At 37.5% G+C, this 20,753-nt stretch overlaps 1 protein-coding gene across 1 annotated transcript; it reads right to left on the bottom strand.

The window, feature by feature from the left end:
• Positions 1–1,382: 1,382 nt before the first annotated feature.
• LOC126178420 (GTP-binding nuclear protein Ran) lies at positions 1,383–20,738 on the bottom strand. Its single transcript, XM_049924530.1, has 5 exons — positions 20,676–20,738; positions 19,926–20,180; positions 2,291–2,479; positions 2,039–2,209; positions 1,383–1,896 (listed from the first exon to the last, which is right to left on the bottom strand). The coding sequence occupies exons 2-5, from the start codon at positions 20,166–20,168 to the stop codon at positions 1,852–1,854; spliced, it is 648 nt and encodes a 215-aa protein (XP_049780487.1). The 5' UTR covers positions 20,169–20,180; positions 20,676–20,738; the 3' UTR covers positions 1,383–1,851.
• Between the last annotated feature and the right edge of the window lie 15 nt (positions 20,739–20,753).

The following is a 20,753-nucleotide window of genomic DNA, read 5'->3' as shown; positions in this document are numbered from 1 at the left end:
TTTTCCTTTGTTATAGGTTCAGTAAAGAGTGCAAAATAATCACACCAAGAAGACAGGTTTGAAAATACTTCACACCATACAAAATTGTTCTATGGGAAAATAATGTATGATTATGGTTTTATGTTTCCAATTGTTGAAAGTAGAATAGATTACTAAGGCCATCAATTATTTTGCTGTTGGAGGCTTTCATTTTTTTTTTTTTCAAAACCCAACATTCTTTAGAAATATATGGAAAAACTGAACCTTATTCCATTTCATTGTGACTGGATGCTATATTCCATTTCATTGTCACTGGGTGCTACAGCAACCAGATTTGAATTATTTCAGAGTGAACGGCCTTTGTTGCCAACTGACTTTTTATTTTGGGGGAAGAAACGAAAAAGGAAAACTAGAATTTAAAGTTGGAATTATGTGAGCTTTGAGTAGTTTCAAGCTTTCACAAGAGATTGTTATCTCAGTTAAATGTTGGCTAATCATCTTCACAAAAAGTATTTAGAATCCACAAAAATGAATTCTAAGAAAGGTTTACACAGCCAGCAGTCGGTGTGCTAAGAGCATGTGACAAGACTTCTCATCCTTGGCACTATCAACAAGCATGAGAGCTTTGCACAATTATACACCTACACAAGTTATGTGACATAATAAACGTGAATTTCTACCTTCTGTACATAAAACATACTTTGGCTTCTTGTCAGCACACCAAACATAACTTACTGAGTTTTTGCTTATAACTTCCAACTTAATCTGTTCATGATACATTCCTCCCCCATGAACCTTTACTTTTTATATCACAGAAACACCTAAATATGTTTTCCAAAATGGTCATTTAAGCAGCAGTTAAGGACATTACAAATTTTGTGTGTAAAAAAAATAGCAATAGCACAAAAGGTGGGGTAAGGGGGGGGGGGGGGGGGAGGAGAGATCTTGTTCCGAGTTATCAATTGAAATCAGGAATATTAGAATATTTTTGCTCTGTTAATGAGAGGTAGGAGACAAGGTACTGGCAGAAGTAAAGCTGTGAGGATGGGGCGTGAGCCATGCTTGGGTAGCTCAGTTGGTAGAGCCCTTGCCCGCGAAAGGCAAAGGTCCTGAGTTTGAGTCTTGGTCCGGCACACAGTTTTAATCTGCCAGGAAGTTTGGTATCAGCGCACACGCTGCTGCAGAGTGAAAATCCCATTAGCTGCTATTATTTGCTGAACTAGTGCAATACTTCTGTTATAAAGTACATGGAAGAATACCTCAGTTACATAGACAAGAAGAGAAACTATCTAACTAAGCAGTTCCATAATTTAATGGCTATACAAACACTAGACAACTGCACTTTATCCACTAAAACTTTGTTACACACGTAAGGGCTTTTAACCAAGTTGATTAAAACCAAATAAACTTTTTGTCACTTTATTATTTGCAGAAAAATTAACTTCATGTGTTATGATAAATTATAAGTGTAAAGTTGACATTTATAAAAAAGGAACAAGAATTTCTGGGTTCCAAAGATGGATTCCATTGTAATTAACCATAATTCACAAGAACAAACAGTATTCAGTGTATAAACAAAATTTTCTGTTGTGTTTTTCAAGTCTTTTGTAACACTCTGATAAAACATTTCAGTTTGTCACTCTTCTCACACTGCTCGCTATAAAAATAGTACAGCATCAACAGCTTTCCATTCACACAAAGCTCAACACCAAAGTACACAACACCGTACACTCGAACTTGCCGAAAGTAAGTTACTGATGCAGTCTGCTTGTTATAGTCCAAACACTTTATGTAACAAGGCAGAGTTCTCTTGACTGTGGCAGTAAAAACAAATTTTATGCATGGGTACTTCGGAGCAGAATTAAAAGTGTCTTACAGGTCTTCATCATCTTCAGGCAAAGCAGTCTCTGATGCTTCCTGAAAAAGAACCCATCATTAATAGTGGAATACATAATACATTATAAACGAAGCTAACAGTGACAGACCTTCAGCTAACTTCTGTAGTACTAATATTGTGGCTCAAATCAGATCCAATTAAGCAAGAATTTCTTTTACAAACCTTCAGATCATTTTCAATTTGTTGTTGCCATGTTGGGTCCATTGTCACCTCAGGAGGCACAAGAGCTGGCATGGCAACAAACTCCAGATTTGGGTCACCAATTAGCTTTCTAGCTAACCACAGGAAAGGCTTTTCAAAATTGTAGTTGCTCTTTGCACTGATATCGTAATACTGTAAAAAATGTTCAGTCATTTAACAGGTAATAAAATTACTACAAAAAAATACAATGTTGTGTCTTGTTCAAGATTTTACCTGCAAATTCTTCTTCCTGTGGAAAACGATGCTTTTTGCTTTAACTTTTCTGTCCTTAATATCAACCTTATTTCCACAAAGAACTATTGGGATATTTTCACAGACCCTTACAAGGTCTCTATGCCAATTGGGTACATTCTTGTATGTAACACGTGATGTGACATCAAACATTATAATCGCACACTGGCCCTGTAAAGACATTAAATTTTATTAAAAGTGAAAGGCATTGCCTCGAAAGGTATTCAATATTTACACAATGTATTATTTAATTTTCTGTTGCACCCCACACTTGTAAGCTACTACTCATGCAATTGGTACACCACTTCAGTACAAGTTTATTCAACAAGAACAAAAGTATGTCCAATATACCAAGCATCCACTGTACAACACAATTATCTTTTAAAGAAATCAGAAGCACCACTTGTACCTGTTGATAACACATTCAATTGTCATCAACAAATTTTTTCCAAGTATGTGGTTGCACTATGCAGTCTCCCATGACAAAGTCGGCACAGTATAATACACTCTCACTGAAGGTACCAGTTACTTAAGAATACAGGGTATTTTTCCTGTTCAATATTATATGAAAATCAACACCTATTTCTTTTAGGCACTGTTTATAATGTATATGTTTCACAGATTTTTGTTGGTATCAGGTAATGCAGTACAAATTAGGAAGTATTTTTAAGATCTCTAAACCTGCTAAGGACTATTAAAAAATACAAAGGAATTGATGCAATTTTTTCCAAAATGCTTCCTCAAATTGAGGTACCATTTAATCCAATGTTATACATTTGAAGGAGACCAAATTTTTACCAGATATGCATGAGATGATGGCTGAGGTACTATACCTATGTAATTCCACCTAATACATATATGGGAAAGATAAAAAATATCATCCTATATTTTAATTTTTTCCTAATTTTTTTCTATAATTTATTTGATTCAGCAATAAAGCTTAGGTCTACTACATATGTATGGACTATTGCAAGTTGCAGAAAAAAATTACAGCAATGCTTTATAAACTTCAGGAAATATTTGTACCTGAATTCTGAAAAATACAACTTGCAGGAAATTGCGAAGGAAGATACAAGTACAAATAAACTGTGCCTCAGAACATTCCTGAAGCACTGTCTTCATCCTGCAGCATTTCTTCATCTTCAACCTTCCTCTTGGCATCCCTTTTGGCGCTTCTTGCTTCTTTGGTAGCTTTAACAGCAAATCTTTCAGCTTCATGCACCTGTTGTCTGTCACACATAAGCAATTTATCTGCCTTACTAGAGCCACATTTTATGCCTGAAGTTCCCAGGACTTCCAACCTTCTTGTCACTCCACCACTGAAACTTATCACTGCAACTAGTACACCAACTTTTAATATATTTTGTCCTACAAAAACATTCTTGGGTAATCTTTCCCATATGCAATGGCTGAAACTTTCATTTGTATTCAGAGTGCTCAATGAAGACATTTACTAAGCAAAACAGGGTCACTGAGGTCTCTAAAAACTGATTTTATTTCATAACAGGCTCAGGAAGAGAAGCTTATGACAGTATATTTGACCATTTTCTTTTGCTTTTTTGGTAATCACGCCAAGAATCTGCTCCTTTGGGGCCAAGTTCGTGAACAGGGTGGTCATCTGTGGACAACTCATGAAAGTAGGTGGCCCACACAGCAGCTTCTCTCATTGCTTAACATCATTCTGAGGTGCAGTTCATCTAATGGCCCGTCACAGTAACTCTGAAGAACTATTTAAGTTTCTGTCAATCTGCTCTCAGCCAGACTTTTTCCATCAGATAGCAACTTTCCTTTAATTTCTCTTCACAGCTTCCTCAACCTAGCACCCATCCTCTTTTGCCACATGTCCACAACACTCCAGTTTTGTTACCAAGGTATCACCATAAACATTGAACTCATTGTGGTTCTTAAATTTCTCTAGGCATATTGTATGACGTAATAAATCTTGGGTGAACTGCCTGGTGTGAGTGTGCATTAGGACAATATTTCGACTATCTACCATGTTGCCATCATCAGGTGCGCTGATTTACTGACCGGCAGTGGGCCGGCACCAGGTATATATAGGACAATCTCCCTCCTCCCTCAGGCACTGCCTGACACCTTTAGAATTTGAAAGAGAGTATTCCAGGCAACATTGTCAAAAGCTTTCTGTAAGTCTACAAATGCTAGAAATGTAGGTTTGCCTTTTCTTAATCTAGCTTCTAAGATAAGTCGTAGGGTCAGTATTGCCTCACGTGTTCCAACATTTCTACGGAATCCAAACTGATCTTCCCCAAGGTCGGCTTCTACCAGTTTTTCCATACATCTGTAAAGAATTCGCATTAGTATTCTGCAGCCATGACTTATTAAACTGATAGTTCAGTAATCTTCACATCTGTCAACACCTGCTTTCTTTGGGATTGGAATTATTATATTCTTCTTGAAGTCTGAGGGTATTTCACCTGTCTCATAGATCTTGCTCACCAGATGGTAGAGTTTTGTCAGGACTGGCTCTCCCAAGGCTGTCAGTAGTTTCAATGGAATGTTGTCTACTCCTGGGGCCTTGTTTAGACCCAGGTCTATCAGTGCTCTGTCAAACTCTTCATGCAGTATCGTACCCCCCCCCCCCCCAATTCATCTTCATCTACATCCTCTTTCATTTCCATAATATTGTCCTCATGTACATCGCCCTTGTATAGACCCTCTATATACTCCTTCCACCTTTCTAATTTCCCTTCTTTGCTTAGAACTGTTTCAATCTAAGCTCTTGATATCCATACTAGTGGTTCTCTTTCCTCCAAAGGTCTCTAATTTTCCTGTAGGCAGTACTATCTTACCCCTAGTGAGATAAGCCTCTACATCCTTACGTTTGTCCTCTAGCCATCCCTGCTTAGCCATTTTGACTTTCCTGTCGATGTCATTTTTGAGACGTTTGTATTCCTTTTTGCCAGCTTCACTTACTGCATTTTTATATTTTCTCCTTTCATCAATTAAGTTCAATATTTCCTCTGTTACCCAAGGATTTCTACTAGCCCTTGTCTATTTACCTACTTGATCTTCTGCTGCCTTCACTATTTCATTCCTCAGAGCTACCCATTCTTCTTCTACCGTATTTCTTTCCCCCATTCTTGTCAATTCTTCCCTTATGCTCTCCCTGAAACTCTGTACAACCTCTGGTTTAGTCAGTTTATCCAGGTCCCATCTCCTTAAATTCCCACCTTTTTGCAGTTTCTTCAGTTTTAATCTACAGTTGATAACCAACAGATTGTGGTCCACATCTGCCGCACGTGTGTGTGTGTGTGGGGGGGGGGGGGGAGCTAGTTTACATTCAATTGCTCCAAGAATGTAGACACGGCGGTCGAACGGCACCAACAAGTAGCTGTCTGGCAGTCCATGGATGTTTAGTAAGTGCGTAAAAGAGGACCATGGAGTATTTATGTGGCTCTGTGATAGTGTCAGTGGCTATTGTTAGTGAAAAAAGAACTCTTATTCCAGCCTTGCTAGAGGCAAGACATATTTCCTGAATCCTGTGATAGAGTTTTGGTTATTAAACCAACTCTTTTGTGGATGTTGATAGATTTGTTTCTGGCGTGAGGTGATACGAGTGACTTACAAGAAGTCAGATGTTTATGTGAGGAAAAGAAGTTTGTTTTGTATGAAGTTTTAATATATATCATTAGTTGATGAAAAGTAACATTCAAGTATCTACTTATTTTACAAGTAGAGGGAGAATTTTAAATATTCCTGTACCTAGCATCACTCTTTGGAGAAGAAGTTTAAAGAGATTCCAGAAGCCAGTGAAGGAGATCGGCTGCGGACAACAAGTCATCTCGTAAAAGAACTAAACCAAACAAAGAATCACTCCGAGACAAGGGAACTTTATCAAGTATTTAAAGGAGCAAAATTTTGAATTGAGAAATAGAGAACATTATACTGTGTTTCTCTAAGAAGAAATACACCTAGAACACTACGACTAAGAAGATCCGGTGCGAGGAGTGTAGAGCTCTCAAATACATCGCGGGTACGCAGACGCGGAAACCAACATCCGATGCCGCCGGCACCAGTTTATTTTTACCAGTGCTGACCTGCCTCCATATCCGCTCACCGACAACACAAATTCTCCACCGAGTGAGTGTAAAACAGAACTTTCGTTTCAGTACAAAGTCATACAAACTGTTGTGCAAACTTATATAGTGCCGTTATTATACTTAAAGTTAATCTTTTAATGCTCATGAGGTCTAAAGTTCGTAGAAGTATGGATAACATACAGCAAGTTGGGGAAACTTTAGAACCAGCCATGGCTATGAAAGTTAGCAAAGAAGTGCCTGACTGGTCTGAATTAGTAAATTTAATCAAAATGCGAAATGCGTGAAAAACTAGAATCAGTAAATTCTCAATTAGATACCCAGAGTGAAGCTGTAAATGCTCAACTGAAGGCCAAGCATGAAGCTTTAATAACTCAAATGCTCAATTGAAGGCCCAGAGTGAAACTTTAGGTTTGTTAAATGCCAAAGTCAATCCACAAAGTAAAGTATTTAGTAATCTATACAAAGGCTATGAAGACTGAAATCAATGCATTAAACAATAAAGTAGGTAATTTAAAAATAGATTTAAAGAATGAATTGCCTAGTTCTTTGACCCTTCACGTAAATCAAATGTTTACTGACCTTAGTCTGAAACAGAATGATAATTTCCTTGATCTATCAAAAAAGTTCGAATTTAACACTGAAGACAGATGTAATACTGTAGAATCCGAACTCAATGAAAAGTTAGAATACTTTGGAAATGTATGTCATGTTAAGTTTAATGCTGTAAAGCTGGAATTGAATACTTTAAAAGAGAATGCAGATAAGCTGAACAAATTAATAACTGTCATTCAATCGCAAATTACAGGTGTAAGTACACAAGTCTACAATGTAGAAAGAAGCTTCAAAGAGAAAATAGCAAACTCTGATATCGTAAATGTAAGTAGTCTGGAGGAACAAGTTGAAGAAATTATAGATTGGAAAGTCACTGAGAGAATAACATCCAGGAATATGTCGCCTCTTGCTTCTTTCGAATTACTGATACCAGGAAGGGCATAGATGACCTGTGGAGAGAAGTCAAGCTTCTCCAGGACAAAGTAGAAAAAACAGGTAATGTCATCTAATGTTGTGTTACCCAGTGAAGTAGTAACTCATTTGCAATGGGGAGCTAACTCAGGATTATCCAGGCAATTCCTTAAATTCAAGCCCAATGGAGAAGTACATCCGACCCATTTTTTGAAAATATTCAACCAAGCTTTGCCAAAGAATTGGGAAGATTCTAAAAATATTGAATTTGTTGTGGGATACCTTCAAGGGTAAGCCTCAGAGTAGGGAAGTATAAACTTTGAAAAGAAATTTAAAGAGACTGGTCTGACAGAGCTAGTGAAAAGTTAATATCGTGATCCATGGGACCTGGGCAGAGTCATCTATCCCCAAGGACGTGAACATTCTGAGTTAATGGGTGGAAAGATGACTAGGATTCTGAGCTGTTTTCGGTGTTTCTTCAAAACTAATTTTCCTGCACTGAATTCCCTTAAAATCTCAAACTATTCTGTCATTTATTCCTAACATCTACTACTATCCTCTAACCTTTTTACTTAGAACACTGGATATGACAATTTAAGAGAATCAACGAAAAGAAGTGATCTAGACAATATAAAATTGAATATACTATTATATTTATGGATAATATGAGGTGACTAATGAAACAACTACCAGAGTGTATAAATTTTCTATTTTGTGTAGAGTTTTTTTATGTCTTTTATGAAACGTGATGTAAATGGGAGTATTCAGTAACACATGAACAAATTGCTTCAGCAAAATAAAGGTAAATACTAGCAAAGATAATGATTTACAGGCACTAGAAACCTGCACTGTTACCAACATATATAATGTATCATACGTATTATCACTGGAAACAAAGTTTACTGTTCGTTTCGAAATAATACTGCTTTCTGCAACAGAAATAGAGAAGGCATAAATAACCGTAGCTATAAAATTTGGTGTGTGTATATATTTCATTTGAAACCCTATAATGTATATACCAATGTAATCAGGAAAGACTACAGAATTTAAGTCATTAAAAATTCGATTTTTCCACCATTTATAAATACCATGCATCCTTAAGACCCCTGTAACTCATTTGTCAAGTTCACTCTTCTTCATGTTTCAGGTATTTTGATAATAGTGGGAATCACCACCACTGCAGACCAATCATTTCTTGCATTGAATTTAGCAGCACATACGAAGAAGAAAAAGGAAACAAGATTACAGTCCTGGGAATGGTTGCAATTGTGTGAGAAATTTACCCCATGAAAAACTTAACAGAAGTATTACACTCTGAATCGGATTATATCAGGCTTCTAGAAATGGACAATCAAACTTGGTAACTGAGATACTTTGCCCTCAAACTGAAAGAGGAGACAGCTGTATGAAAATTTATTCTCTTCTAATTGTTGGTCTACATCTACACTCTGCAAACCACTGAAGTGCATGGCAGTGTGGTACATCTCACTGTACCAGTTATTAGGGGTTTTCCCAATTCCATTTGGACATGGAGTACAGGAAGAATGAGTACACACACACACACACACACACACACACACACACACACACACACACACACACACACACACACACACACACAGAGGGAGGACTAACCTCTGGCGGGAGACGTAAACCGCGCAGCACTGACCTCATTAATGCAGAAAATGGGAAAAGAGTGTACCAGTAGAGTTTGAGAAATCATTGCGAAAAGTTGCAGTATGGTGCCAGCAAATACAAACCCATAAAGAAAAACAGCACAATAGAAAAAGATGAGGAAACACACATACAGGCAACCTCTGCAAAAATTTTAATTGGCGATTGTAAGAAGGAAGCTGAAAGGAAAACCTAGGACAGGCTTAAAATTCTGCACTGACTGAATATGAAACAGAGACCTGTGCTTCCCAAATACACTCATACAAATGTCTTTAATCCCTTGGCAAAGCTGGTTCTCAGGTAAAGAAAAGGCTTCCTACCAGCCCTTCAAAATGGCACTTAGTCGTAAAAAAAGCACATGGAAAAGCAACTCACAGGTGATAGATAGCCTGTGCAAAATACAAAACATTTTCACAAATTATAAAATGAGCAGCCAGTTACCTGGTATGGAGGATGTCAGGTCTATTTTAGGTCCAGCAACTGGTAAAACCAGTTAGCTTGCAAAATCATATGACTTAAACAAAGGAAGGTTTTTGCTTTAAAAAGGACATGTATATACTGAAATCAAGTTTTTCAACTTACATCCAGCGTAAATTGTCTAATATATGGACTTTCCATGCAGCAATCAACAACCATATTTCAAAGACCTGTAGAAATATCTAAGAAGTTACAGAGCCAGAAACAGCTGTCAAAAATACGCCTTTTATTCTGTTAGGAGTCTCAAACTGCAATAAATAAATCTGCAAATATAGGTAAGCTGCAACCACACAGAGTGCTCTATTAGAAAATTAAGAAATACAGATTGTGTATACGAGATTTGCAGGGTACTCAGCAATGGTGGTCAAAGTTAATAACATCTACAGAGTTTGAACAAGTTCTTTGTATTCTCCCAAATCCAGACAGCTAACATATCAGAAATATATTAGTGAATTTTCAGGAAAGTTAAGACTTTTTTTGAAAGTGAGTGAGTAGTTATCTCACTAGCTTTTTAAGAAGGGGATTGTTAAAATAATTAGGTACTCTAACACTGTACTGAAATTTCTTATTTATAGGTAACAAAACTACCCTACAATGTCATTTAAATACGAAGTAAGATCCCAATATGTTAAATATTGATTCATCTATAAATGTATATAAGAAAATTTATGTTAACCTATGGAAACAGATTTTACTTCACATGGTGTCCCATCAGTGAAGGTCTTCAACTGCAATTTTTGTAAGAAAATAATAATTTGAAGCCAATGTTTTCAAGTAAGTGCAAAATTCAGAGTAGTTCTGAAATATTTAACCTTCATGTCAAATTAGATTGCCTTTGATGTAGCTAACATTCTTAGTAGAAAAACAGGGCCTGCCTTCAAAATGTTACACATAATAGGAAATTGGTTAAATCTATCTATAATAAACTTAGAAGCCGACACTTTAATAACTAAGTCTGACGAAGGTTGTTCTTTAGGTATTGCCGACAATTCTGGATGTTTCTAAAACATTGATTTTTAACAAAAATAATATTTTGGATCTGCACGAGGATCTGACTCCTGAATTATAAAAAGAAGTCAGGTCAGCTATCAGTGACGCAAAATTTTTAATCAAACCTTTCCATAAGAAAATCCTTATCAACATGAGCCCTCAAGCCCCCAAAACTCAATTCAAAATTAACAAACCTAACCATGCAATACATCCGATTTTTAATAGTATGAATAGCACATACCACGATTTAGCAAAATTTCTTTATGAAACTCTGAAAAATAGTTCATTTTCGAGAACAATCATTCCATCCCCAATAGACACACCTTAGTTATAAAATAAAAGATTTGGAATGCAGCCCAGATACCAAGTTGTTTTCAGAAGACATCAAAAATCTTTATACAACCATTCCCGTACAAGTTGTGGGAAAAATTTATGTCATTTCAAGAAAGAACTTTCAGATGAACAAATTGCTGACTTTATGAATCTAATTACAGTCTTAGTCAAATACAACTACTTTGAATTTTATCAGCAACCCGACAGTATGGGAAATCCATTAGCTGGTATCCTTTGACATTTTCATTAACACTCTAGAAGAAAGTTCTTAATACAGCACTAGGCATTCTCTCCTATTTCAGATATGTTGACGTTTTAGTCATCTACGAAGGACCTCTTGATGGCATTCACCATATTTTCAATCTCTTCAATGAACTTCATGAGAAAATACCTTCACTAGCTAACTCTGAAATGAGGCCTGTAAACTGAATTTTCTTGACTTGATGCTTAAAGTAGAAGAAAATAAAAACTCATTTAATGTTTTTTGTAAAGAATCATACCAATCAAATCATACCTGCGTCTCCTTTGCACCCACAATCTCATGCGTTCACTTTCTTTCACTTTGCTATTCACAGAGCTATTTCTATTCCACTCTAAAGAGAAATTTGAGGAAGAAATTAATATAATCAAAATGATAGCAGTTAATAATGAATAAAAACCTGTCGTAGTGGATAACACCTTAAAAAGAAAACTGTAAAAAGAGTTACTGCACTCGGCACTTTTATCATTTGAGTCTAGCCTAAAGAAGAAGTTTTTCTATTCCTTTCTTGGGAGCCATCTCTTATCAGATCCAACGCCTTCTTCGTAATAAATACAACTGTAATGTCACCTTTTCACCCAATAATAGTTAAGGGAAAAAACACATTTATAATTTAAAGTTGACCCATTCCCCTTTGAAAAACTCTGGTGTCTATAGGTCAGTACGAGCAGATGCCAGCAGGTTCGTGTGCATGTGCAGAGCTGAATTCGCGTATGAGCAATGCCTTCCTCCCACTTCTGGCTACTTGAAGCATGGCTGTTTGCCATATGAGCAGTAGCAGCAAGTAGCCAGATGCTACCCGGAAAAAGTTTTCAGGCACGCCCAAACTGCCAGATTCACGCACGCACAGAGCAAGCCGAGTTATAGTGGGGGAGTCCTCCTCCACGTGACCCGTGTATATATTTCGTGATGCTGCTGGTCTCTTTGTTTACAGCTCCCACAAAACAGATTTCTGTGGCCGGGAGCCATCAAGTGATTTAATATAGATTCTCATAACCATGAAAGACCAAAATAAAGCAATGGAAAATCCAGGATGAAATGTAATAATACCAGAGAAGGAAAGTTGCTACTCACCATATAGCGGAGATGCCAAGTCGCGATAGGCACAATAAAAAGATTCACACACTCATACCTTTCGGCCATTAAGGCCTTTGTCAGCACTAGACATACACACACACACACACACACACACACACACACACACACACACACACACACACACACACACAACTTGCACACACGTCTGCAGTCTCAGAGCTGAAACTATACTGCCAAGACCAAAATAAGTCAGTAGTTTCAATTATTTCCACGTTATTAGCAATCAACCATTAATGTCTTAAAGAAGCTATTTCTGTCAGTTTTGTAGAGAAATTTGCTTCTATTAATTTTTTTCCGCTGAGGCAGTTAGTTTATTTGAAACGAAGTGTTCCATTCCGCACTATTGTCTACTTTCAATTTCTAGAGCAAATTTTCATTTTCTGGGACGAATGACGTTATACCATAATAAGGAACCAAACATGAGAATACAGTACTGGACCTCCAAGAAAATTGGTATCATGGAAACCACTGAGCTGAATATCAGGTACTTCGGAGTGCATCTAGACATAGAAATGCGTAATTAGAGTGGAATGAAGCATTTTAGTATGGTTTACGAAATTCCGATGCTGCTGGAGTAGTATCTGATGTCCTGTTCCTTTTATGACTCTGTAAGATCTCTTAATGCTACATACGTACGAACATACATAAACATTTACTTGAAGTTGACTAAGTAGGCAAATTTGGTCAGTAGTTTTGAACTAAATATTTTGTTTAAAATATGACACCCGAGGCAGAATTTTACAAATCTGCCTTCTGTGAAAGTGTTTTTCCAATCACAAGGCACTTGTCTAGTACTTCCTCTAGGTCTGAAATTATTTCTTAACCTGTGTTTACATCTTAAATTTATAGAATGCCATTCTATACTAAATTGTAGATTGGCAGCGTACCGTGTTTTATCGTAACTCTCCGCGTGGCTTCATATTTATTCCTCGAGTAGAATATAAACTGTCAGTTGTACAGTTTCTTTGCCTCACAGGCAACCTTGTTAATTTTTTTACACATTTTGAAATAGTCGTGAAATTTATTGTCCTTTATTCCGTTGTAAGCAACACAAGAAACTTTTTTTTTTGTTATGCAAGAAATCAGTATTCCATTATACTAGCTTTTTGCAGTGCTGTGTAGATGTAAACCTGTTGGAAATGCTACATACCAATATTGCAGAGTACAAATTAAAATCTGTCAAAGTCACCCCATAGCAAAACATTGTGATACTTCGTGCTGTCTAGCCTAATTTTGAAATGATATTTTGCCAAGAACTGCTTCCGTATTTGCATCCTTTATCTGGGTGGGATATGATAAAACAATTGCTCCAAGTACAACTCCGTACATCCTCTCAACAAATTACCGCAGGGCTGCACATGGTCACAGGATGCCCCACCACCCACGAAATTCTGCCAGAAATGCGACGAAAAGCGTATGAGCAGAGCAAGCACCAAGCACGGGCTGCCTTCGTCATCGTAGCTGTGCATGCGCAGTATAGCCTAATATCCAAAATTTGTCTTTTGCTGACCACTTTCTAACTAAAGGTCACACACCTAAAGCTGTTCACAATATCAACATTTTGCACACTGAGAAGAAAGGGAGTAGATTGGAGGTTCTTGAAGAACTAGAAAATTTTAAACATCTTTCTCAAAATGATGCCTCATTCTTAATAAGCAGCAACAATTATGTAATGGAAGTTTCTTCAATGGTATAAAGCCATTACTTGATATTTGATTTCGTGTTCCTTGTGCAGTTACCGAAATATTTTTTTCATTTCGTAACTAGTTGTTCATTAAATGGTTTATATTAACTACATTTCACGTTAAACTGTGTTTTTATTCACCGGGTTATTCAGCTCCCTTTTGTAATTCTGTAATGGCCTTTTTCAGCCTTTAAACTGTTCTTCTAAGCTCTTATAATTGTTACCATGTCTGCTGCTGTCAGATAAAATATTGCCTCTTACTTCATGTATTAGACACTTCACCTGTCTATATTTGCAATGTTAAGTAGCAAGTTTGTGCCTGCGGCTGCTAGAAGGCACTTTTGGCATAACGTTCACCTGCCCGCAATTGCTAACGCGGGCATCTCAGTGTAATGCTACCACAGCTCAACATGTGGTGCAGCCCTTAGTGGCCTGCATCTTATGTTTATTTTATGTGTGACCTGCCAGTTTTAAATGTTTTATTTCCGACGAAGGCATTCTTAGAAGTGGCCGAAAAAGACTTCATTTTCATGACCAAGGGTTGCAATTGTTTTAATTTTTTTTCCAATTCTGAAATGTTGGTGGGGATTCAATGCTATGTTCATCTGCCATCCCACCCATGACAAAGTTTTATACCCATTTTACATGAAGCAACTTTCTGCTCAAAATCACCAATTCTAAAGGTGGCGAGCACCAAACTAGTATAAATTACTCTTGTAGTAACTCTTACTACTTTAGTAAATTACTTCTGTAGTAATATACTCTTTTAGTAACTGCTGGAGAGCTCAATTTGTATTTATTTCTTCAGTTGTAACTAAAGTAGTAATACCTTTTTACTAAAGAAGTAAGCGATTTCTGCACGATGCTTGCACATACAGTAAGTACCCTCTTGGAAAATATTTATTGTCAGCAACATTAGTGCAACACCTTCTGCGAAATTTATGTTTGTCACTATAATTTTAGAAGCTAGAAAGTATTTCTGAATTGAATTATTAAAATTGGAAAATCTAAATGCTATTATACTGATTAATGATATGATCTGTGTATTGTGAAAAAGAAACTTAATATTAATGAATGAATCTATTGTTAACCCCGATATCTACAACTACCAATGTCCAGTTGAAGACCTGTATTAATTTTAGTGCCAGTTTGAAGTATGAGCTAGCAGCAACATGCAGGTTGCCAAGAAACATTCAAAAAACATACCGGAAAATGAAAAGAAAGAGGTCTGCTGAAATAATGGGGTTGGGTTGTTTTGAGGAAGCAGACCAGACAGCGAGGTCATCGGTCTCATCGGATTAGGGAAGGACGGGGAAGGAAGTCGGCCGTGCCCTTTGAAAGGAACCATCCCGGCATATGCCTGGAGCAATTTAGGGAAATCACAGAAAACCTAAATCAGGATGGTCAGACGTGGGATTGAACCCATCGTCCTCCCGAATGAGAGTCCAGTGTCTAAGCTGAAATAATGACAAAGTACAAAACTACTATTGAATCTAAAAAGCACAAAGTCAACATGTTAAAAAGGGAAAAGGGTGCTTGGGAAAAATACAGTTGAATACAACAGAGAAGCTCTGACACGAGTAGCAGCTTAAAGTAATTTGGAAGGATATGAAAGTGAAAGCAAAGAAAACTGGTGGTGCAGTAGGCGAGACAAATATCGGCAATATAAGGCAAATGGTTGTCGATATGATCCCACAAGTTTGAGGGGATAGCTGGAGTTTATGACAGTGACACATCTGAGAATGTGATAGTTTCTAGCAACTTAGATGATAACTGTTCTGAAGGTAGCAATGAAACGGCTGAAGGTGAAAGCTTCTCAGAAGATGCTCCCAGCAAAACTGGGAGAGAACATGCCGTTATGGCAAAGAACCAAAAGTTGTTGAAAAAGTTGAAGAGCTTCATCCCTTAAAAATGCATGTTAATACAAGAGGAATACAATGTAAAAATGTTATTAATAGGAAGACAAAGAGAAATTGAGGAAGACAAGCATAATCTTAAGATGGAAATTATGAGTAAGTACAAGATCGTAGTGGAGCAAACTTTAGGTTCCATTTCTTCAGCCAATGTGCTTGAGAAAATTGGGCTTTTGTGAATGAATAAGAAAATAATATGTATAAAACATCTTATTTCCTTGATTTTTTTCCAAATAGTTAATATGTTCTTTTTTCTTGTGTGGTATAATATTCGCTTTTATCATTTCATCATCAGTACTAATTTTTGTTAATACCACATTCTAATATTTATCTGAATTTGCAACATTATAAAAGAATGTCATTTTCAGAAATAGGCCTAATCTAAACATTGTATGACTTAGTATACTCAATTAAGAAATAAAAATATGTTAATCCCCTAGCGAAAAAAGGAGAAAGAAAAAATAACATAACTATAAAATTACACAAATAAAATGAGTCGCTTTTCATTGCAGTAGTGACAATCCAGTGGCTCATTTATTCATTTAACAAGGAAAAGTCTTTATAATAATTTCAAAGTTTACTAGCAAACTAGGTGCAATTTTAATTAAAGTAATTAAGTATAATTGATCTTCTGACTGCTTGACCTGCAGCATCAGCTTCTGGCTGAAATACATATTGTTTGATGTCCTTCACCTCCACAGTATCAGGGCAAGACATCTCTAACTTCTACTCCAAAGTTGTGTAGAACTGTACCAGCCACAACAACATTGCCACACTTGTTTAAATCACATTGTTTTAGTGAATTTGGAAATGTTTCTTTCAAACATCGAACGCTCGCTTTATTACACATCTGGTAGCAAAATGTGCTCAGCTCCTGTGTGGGCTCTGAACACAGGCATCATAAGGTGTTTTGAGAGAGCACATCCACTATCTGTAACAGGCAACCCATCGTATTGTCCATTTTCAAATTCTGCAGCAACTCTACTAAAGTCCCAAATGCGTGCACCATGTGTGGAACCTCGTCAACTGCTTACCACATTCAATATCTCCATATTGGCATAACAGATGATTTGCGTATTGATAGAAAAATTCTTGCAATTTCTATATAGTTCTGCTTGTGCTCCAGAAGCACAAAGTATGAGTATACGTACACAATCTATGGCACCTATGACATTTGGGAATCAACCAGTTCAATCTAATTCCCTTCTGTTCTTTGATATATTTTCTTGACTATGTGGCATGGACACCTACAGCGGCTTCAAGCCAATTAAACTGTTTCACACTGATTAAAGCTATTCCAGCAGTAGTATGATGGACATTAGTGAGATCCTCTGCTACAACTTGGTAATTACCCGTGCGAAAGATTCGCAGCCCACAGAGAAATTGCAGCTATGAGACAAAGCATGGTTCCTGGCAATTACGCTGCAGTAATGGCTCCAGCATATCAAGCAGCAACTCTGAAGATTTCTTACAAAACCCAAATGGATCTTTGAAATCACTGTCACTATACATAACAAATGGGACTCTTCTCTCCATTGTGCATATTCTTGGGATGTTAAACTCTTCCCCCATCTCCATATGGTCTTCGTAGTCCAGGTAATCCATAGAATTCAACACTTAAAAACAGAACTCACAGATCGCACCTTACTCTAGAAGTAAAGTTTTGCCTAATTTCCTCCTTAAGTTACTAACATAATAGTGTACTGTTCAATGGTGCTCTCCACCAGTAATGGGGTAAATAAATTTACTTCAGAAGTAAAATTGACTGGAAGTCACCAATTTCCTTATCTCTTAGTAACTTATTACTTTAGTTTCACTTACTCCTGGTTGGTGCTCACCACCCTAAGTACGTGCACCTTTCGTGCCTGCACATAAATCAACAACCAACAATGACATGGGTGTGTCTACGATATCAATGACCTGTAAGACTATGCCAAGTGAGTATGCTGCATGCTGTGCATATGGAGAGAAGACATTATGGTGGCACCTGCTAACATCGGAAGTTATAACCTATCCTGTCAAGCTCACTCCTATAAAAAATGGATTTTGTGCTTTCATGACATCTTAATCCTTATGTTGGTTGCTTCGTTTTTGTGGCACACTGAAAAGCTATACAAGGTCTTGCTATTTTTTTCCTACTAGTATTCTACTACAGAGATTAAGTATCTGAAAGGAAAAGTATTTGCACTTTACGGAGGAAAAACCGTAACTATACATATATAAGAACAAACAGATAAACATGTTTTAATGAAAATTATTTCAACATTGAGGAAGTCAGAGTTACTGGATGAGTAAAGAAATTTTCGTTGCTATTTGGCATTTAGAAAGAAAATAAGATACAAGGATAAAGCAAAACACTATTTACTGCGTTCTACATATTGTTTGACATGTTTGCAAAGACACAAGTCAAAAAAAGTTTTGCATCACCCCAGTTCCCACAAATCCTCAAGATAGACATTGAGTGTGGATATTGTATCAGACAAAGTCCCTTTGACTGTTCAGAGATATCACTAAACCCAACCAAAGTTGTAAACAACCATGCATGAGCAGCACCTATTACGACACAGGAGGGTCTGACAGCCGATCAGTTGCAGTCATTCCACCAGGAAGGAGATTCGCGGATCATATCTGTAGTTCAACCACACACACTGCAGTTCGATCGCATCCGCATTGTTACTTTGTGCCGGGAAAGGTTCCCAACAAGGGAAGTGTCCAAGCATTTGAGAGAATCAAAGTGGTGACGGTCAGACAGGGAGGAGATACAGAAAGACAGGAGCTGTCTATGACCGCTACCTACGGATTATGGCTGGGAGGAACCCTGACAGCAAAGCCACCATGTTGAATAATGCTTTTGTGCAGCCACAGGACATCGTGTTAATGACTCAAACTGTCCGCAATAGGCTGCATGATGCACAACTTCACTCCCGACATCCATGGAGAGGCTCATCTTTGCAACCAAGATGCCATACACATGCAGTGCAGTACAGATGGGCCCAACAACATGCCAAATGGAGCACTTAGGATTGGCATCACATTCCCTTCAACGATGAGTGTTCCATATGCCTTCAACCAGACAATCATTGGAGATGTGTTAGGAGGCAACACGGTCAGGCTGTCCAACGAGTGCAACAAGGTGGAGGTTCCCTGCTACTTTGAGGTGGCATTATGTGGGGCTGATGTACGCCACCGGTGGTCATGGAAGGTGCCGTAATGGCTGTACGATAGGTGAATGCCATCCTCCGAGCGATAGTGCAACCATTAAAGCTGAACTGTACAAGGAATAGGCTGTTTTGGGTGAAATAAAACCACCATAGATCTCCTCATACATGTGTCGGATTCTGTACACTTACATTATCTTGACAACCAAGTCGTGGGGAGGGGGGAGGGGGGGCAGCAGGCAGGTCGTTTGGGAGGCACAGTGGAAAAAACAAATGCATAATCTGTTGCAGGGACACTTTTAGCAAGAGATCTTCCTCATTTACTGCAGCCACTATACACTAACTTGTAATACGAAAATTAAGATTGACTTTCTCAAGTAATTGGTAGTACTAGTGATTCAGCTCTGTTTAACCTTGAGGAAATATAGAAAATTTCATAAAGATGTACGTGGTATTGTTTGATCACAAAAACTAGGACAAGATGAAAAACTAGGGCCTGATCTCTTACCAATCCACACCACAAGTTCAACGAGCTAACGAATAGTACCTCTATCCCTATAACTTGTGTATTTCAAAAGCAATACACTTCGCCTGTTAGACATTTACCTATTCTCAATTATGAACTACAAATAATCACACATTGCCTGCAAAGTTCATACATAACAGGACTAGGATGTACTATTGGAAACGAAGTAACGAACAATACGGATCGGCTGAATTTTTCCTGAAAAGCTCTGCACTAATAATCAGTACAACATTAAAAACAATATTTCAATAAGTGTCTCAGATCTTTGCAGTAACAAGACCTACGTTTATGATGGGCTAAGACAGATGAAACCATAAAGGAAACAAATCTGCGCTGAAATTATTTACGATATACATAAACTAAACTTGACCTCTGTCGACGCAATTGAGTGACGTCACATTCTTAAGACCACATGTTTCTAAAATCAATCGGCAATATTATTACACATGCCAAGGTTAATAAATAACTTCTTCCTTACCTGAATGTAGTAACCATCTCTAAGGCCTCCGAATTTTTCCTGCCCTGCAGTATCCCAAACATTAAAGCGAATTGCACCTCTGTTAGTGTGGAACACCAACGGATGTACTTCCACGCCAAGTGTGGCGACATACTTCTTTTCAAATTCGCCAGTTAAGTGTCTTTTAACAAAGGTTGTTTTTCCAGTACCTCCGTCCCCAACAAGGACACACTTAAATGCTGGCATATCAGCTTCTTGAGCCATTCTGTAGCAGGTCTGAAAATTTCAAGATTTCTTAATGACAGTACCAACTAAAATAATTTTCAAACACATGCAAACTGACGCTGTTGTGAAACCTAATTAAAATTTTAGAAGCATGACTCGTGTGTAATGACTAAACAGGACAGAATTTTTTTTACGGAAACTGATATGGCGAAGCAAATCATTTCGTAACTGAAAATAGGAGTAAACGGGAAACCCAATAGAATAATGTTCCATGAACTACAAAGAACTCAAAATCAAACACGTTTACCCACAGCAGAAAGATTTTCTATTTAATATAACCATACAAATCCGGTGGAAATGGCGCGTTTTCGTATCATGGGAAATTGGTATGTTTTGGCCGAATTCAATCTTGCAAAGTTAATGTAATACACAATTAATCGTGAAACTGAAACGAAATTTTTGAAAACTGTTACTGCAACAACCTCTGGTAAAACTAAATTCGCAAACTAACGACCGATGCAGGTGAAATTAACTGACAAACCTCACCTTGCTCTTTCGTCGTTACGGTCCACAATGGCGTTCAGTACAGAGGAAATTCATGTGCACACCCTGTAGAACTTTCAC

This window comes from Schistocerca cancellata, chromosome 1, assembly GCF_023864275.1.
Source record: "Schistocerca cancellata isolate TAMUIC-IGC-003103 chromosome 1, iqSchCanc2.1, whole genome shotgun sequence".
Classification (NCBI taxonomy): domain Eukaryota; kingdom Metazoa; phylum Arthropoda; class Insecta; order Orthoptera; family Acrididae; genus Schistocerca; species Schistocerca cancellata.
This window is presented reverse-complemented; position numbering and strand designations above follow the sequence as displayed.

Excerpts from the sequence above, each read along its gene's own strand:
- LOC126178420 (XM_049924530.1), bottom strand. The coding sequence starts at position 20,168 with ATGGCTCAAGAAGCTGATATGCCAGCATTTAAGTGTGTCCTTGTTGGG. Across the intron at positions 2,480-19,925 it reads GAGATGGTTACTACATTCAG|GGCCAGTGTGCGATTATAAT; the intron begins GTAAGGAAGAAG and ends ATGTCTTTACAG. Across the intron at positions 1,897-2,038 it reads AAATTGAAAATGATCTGAAG|GAAGCATCAGAGACTGCTTT; the intron begins GTTTGTAAAAGA and ends GTTCTTTTTCAG.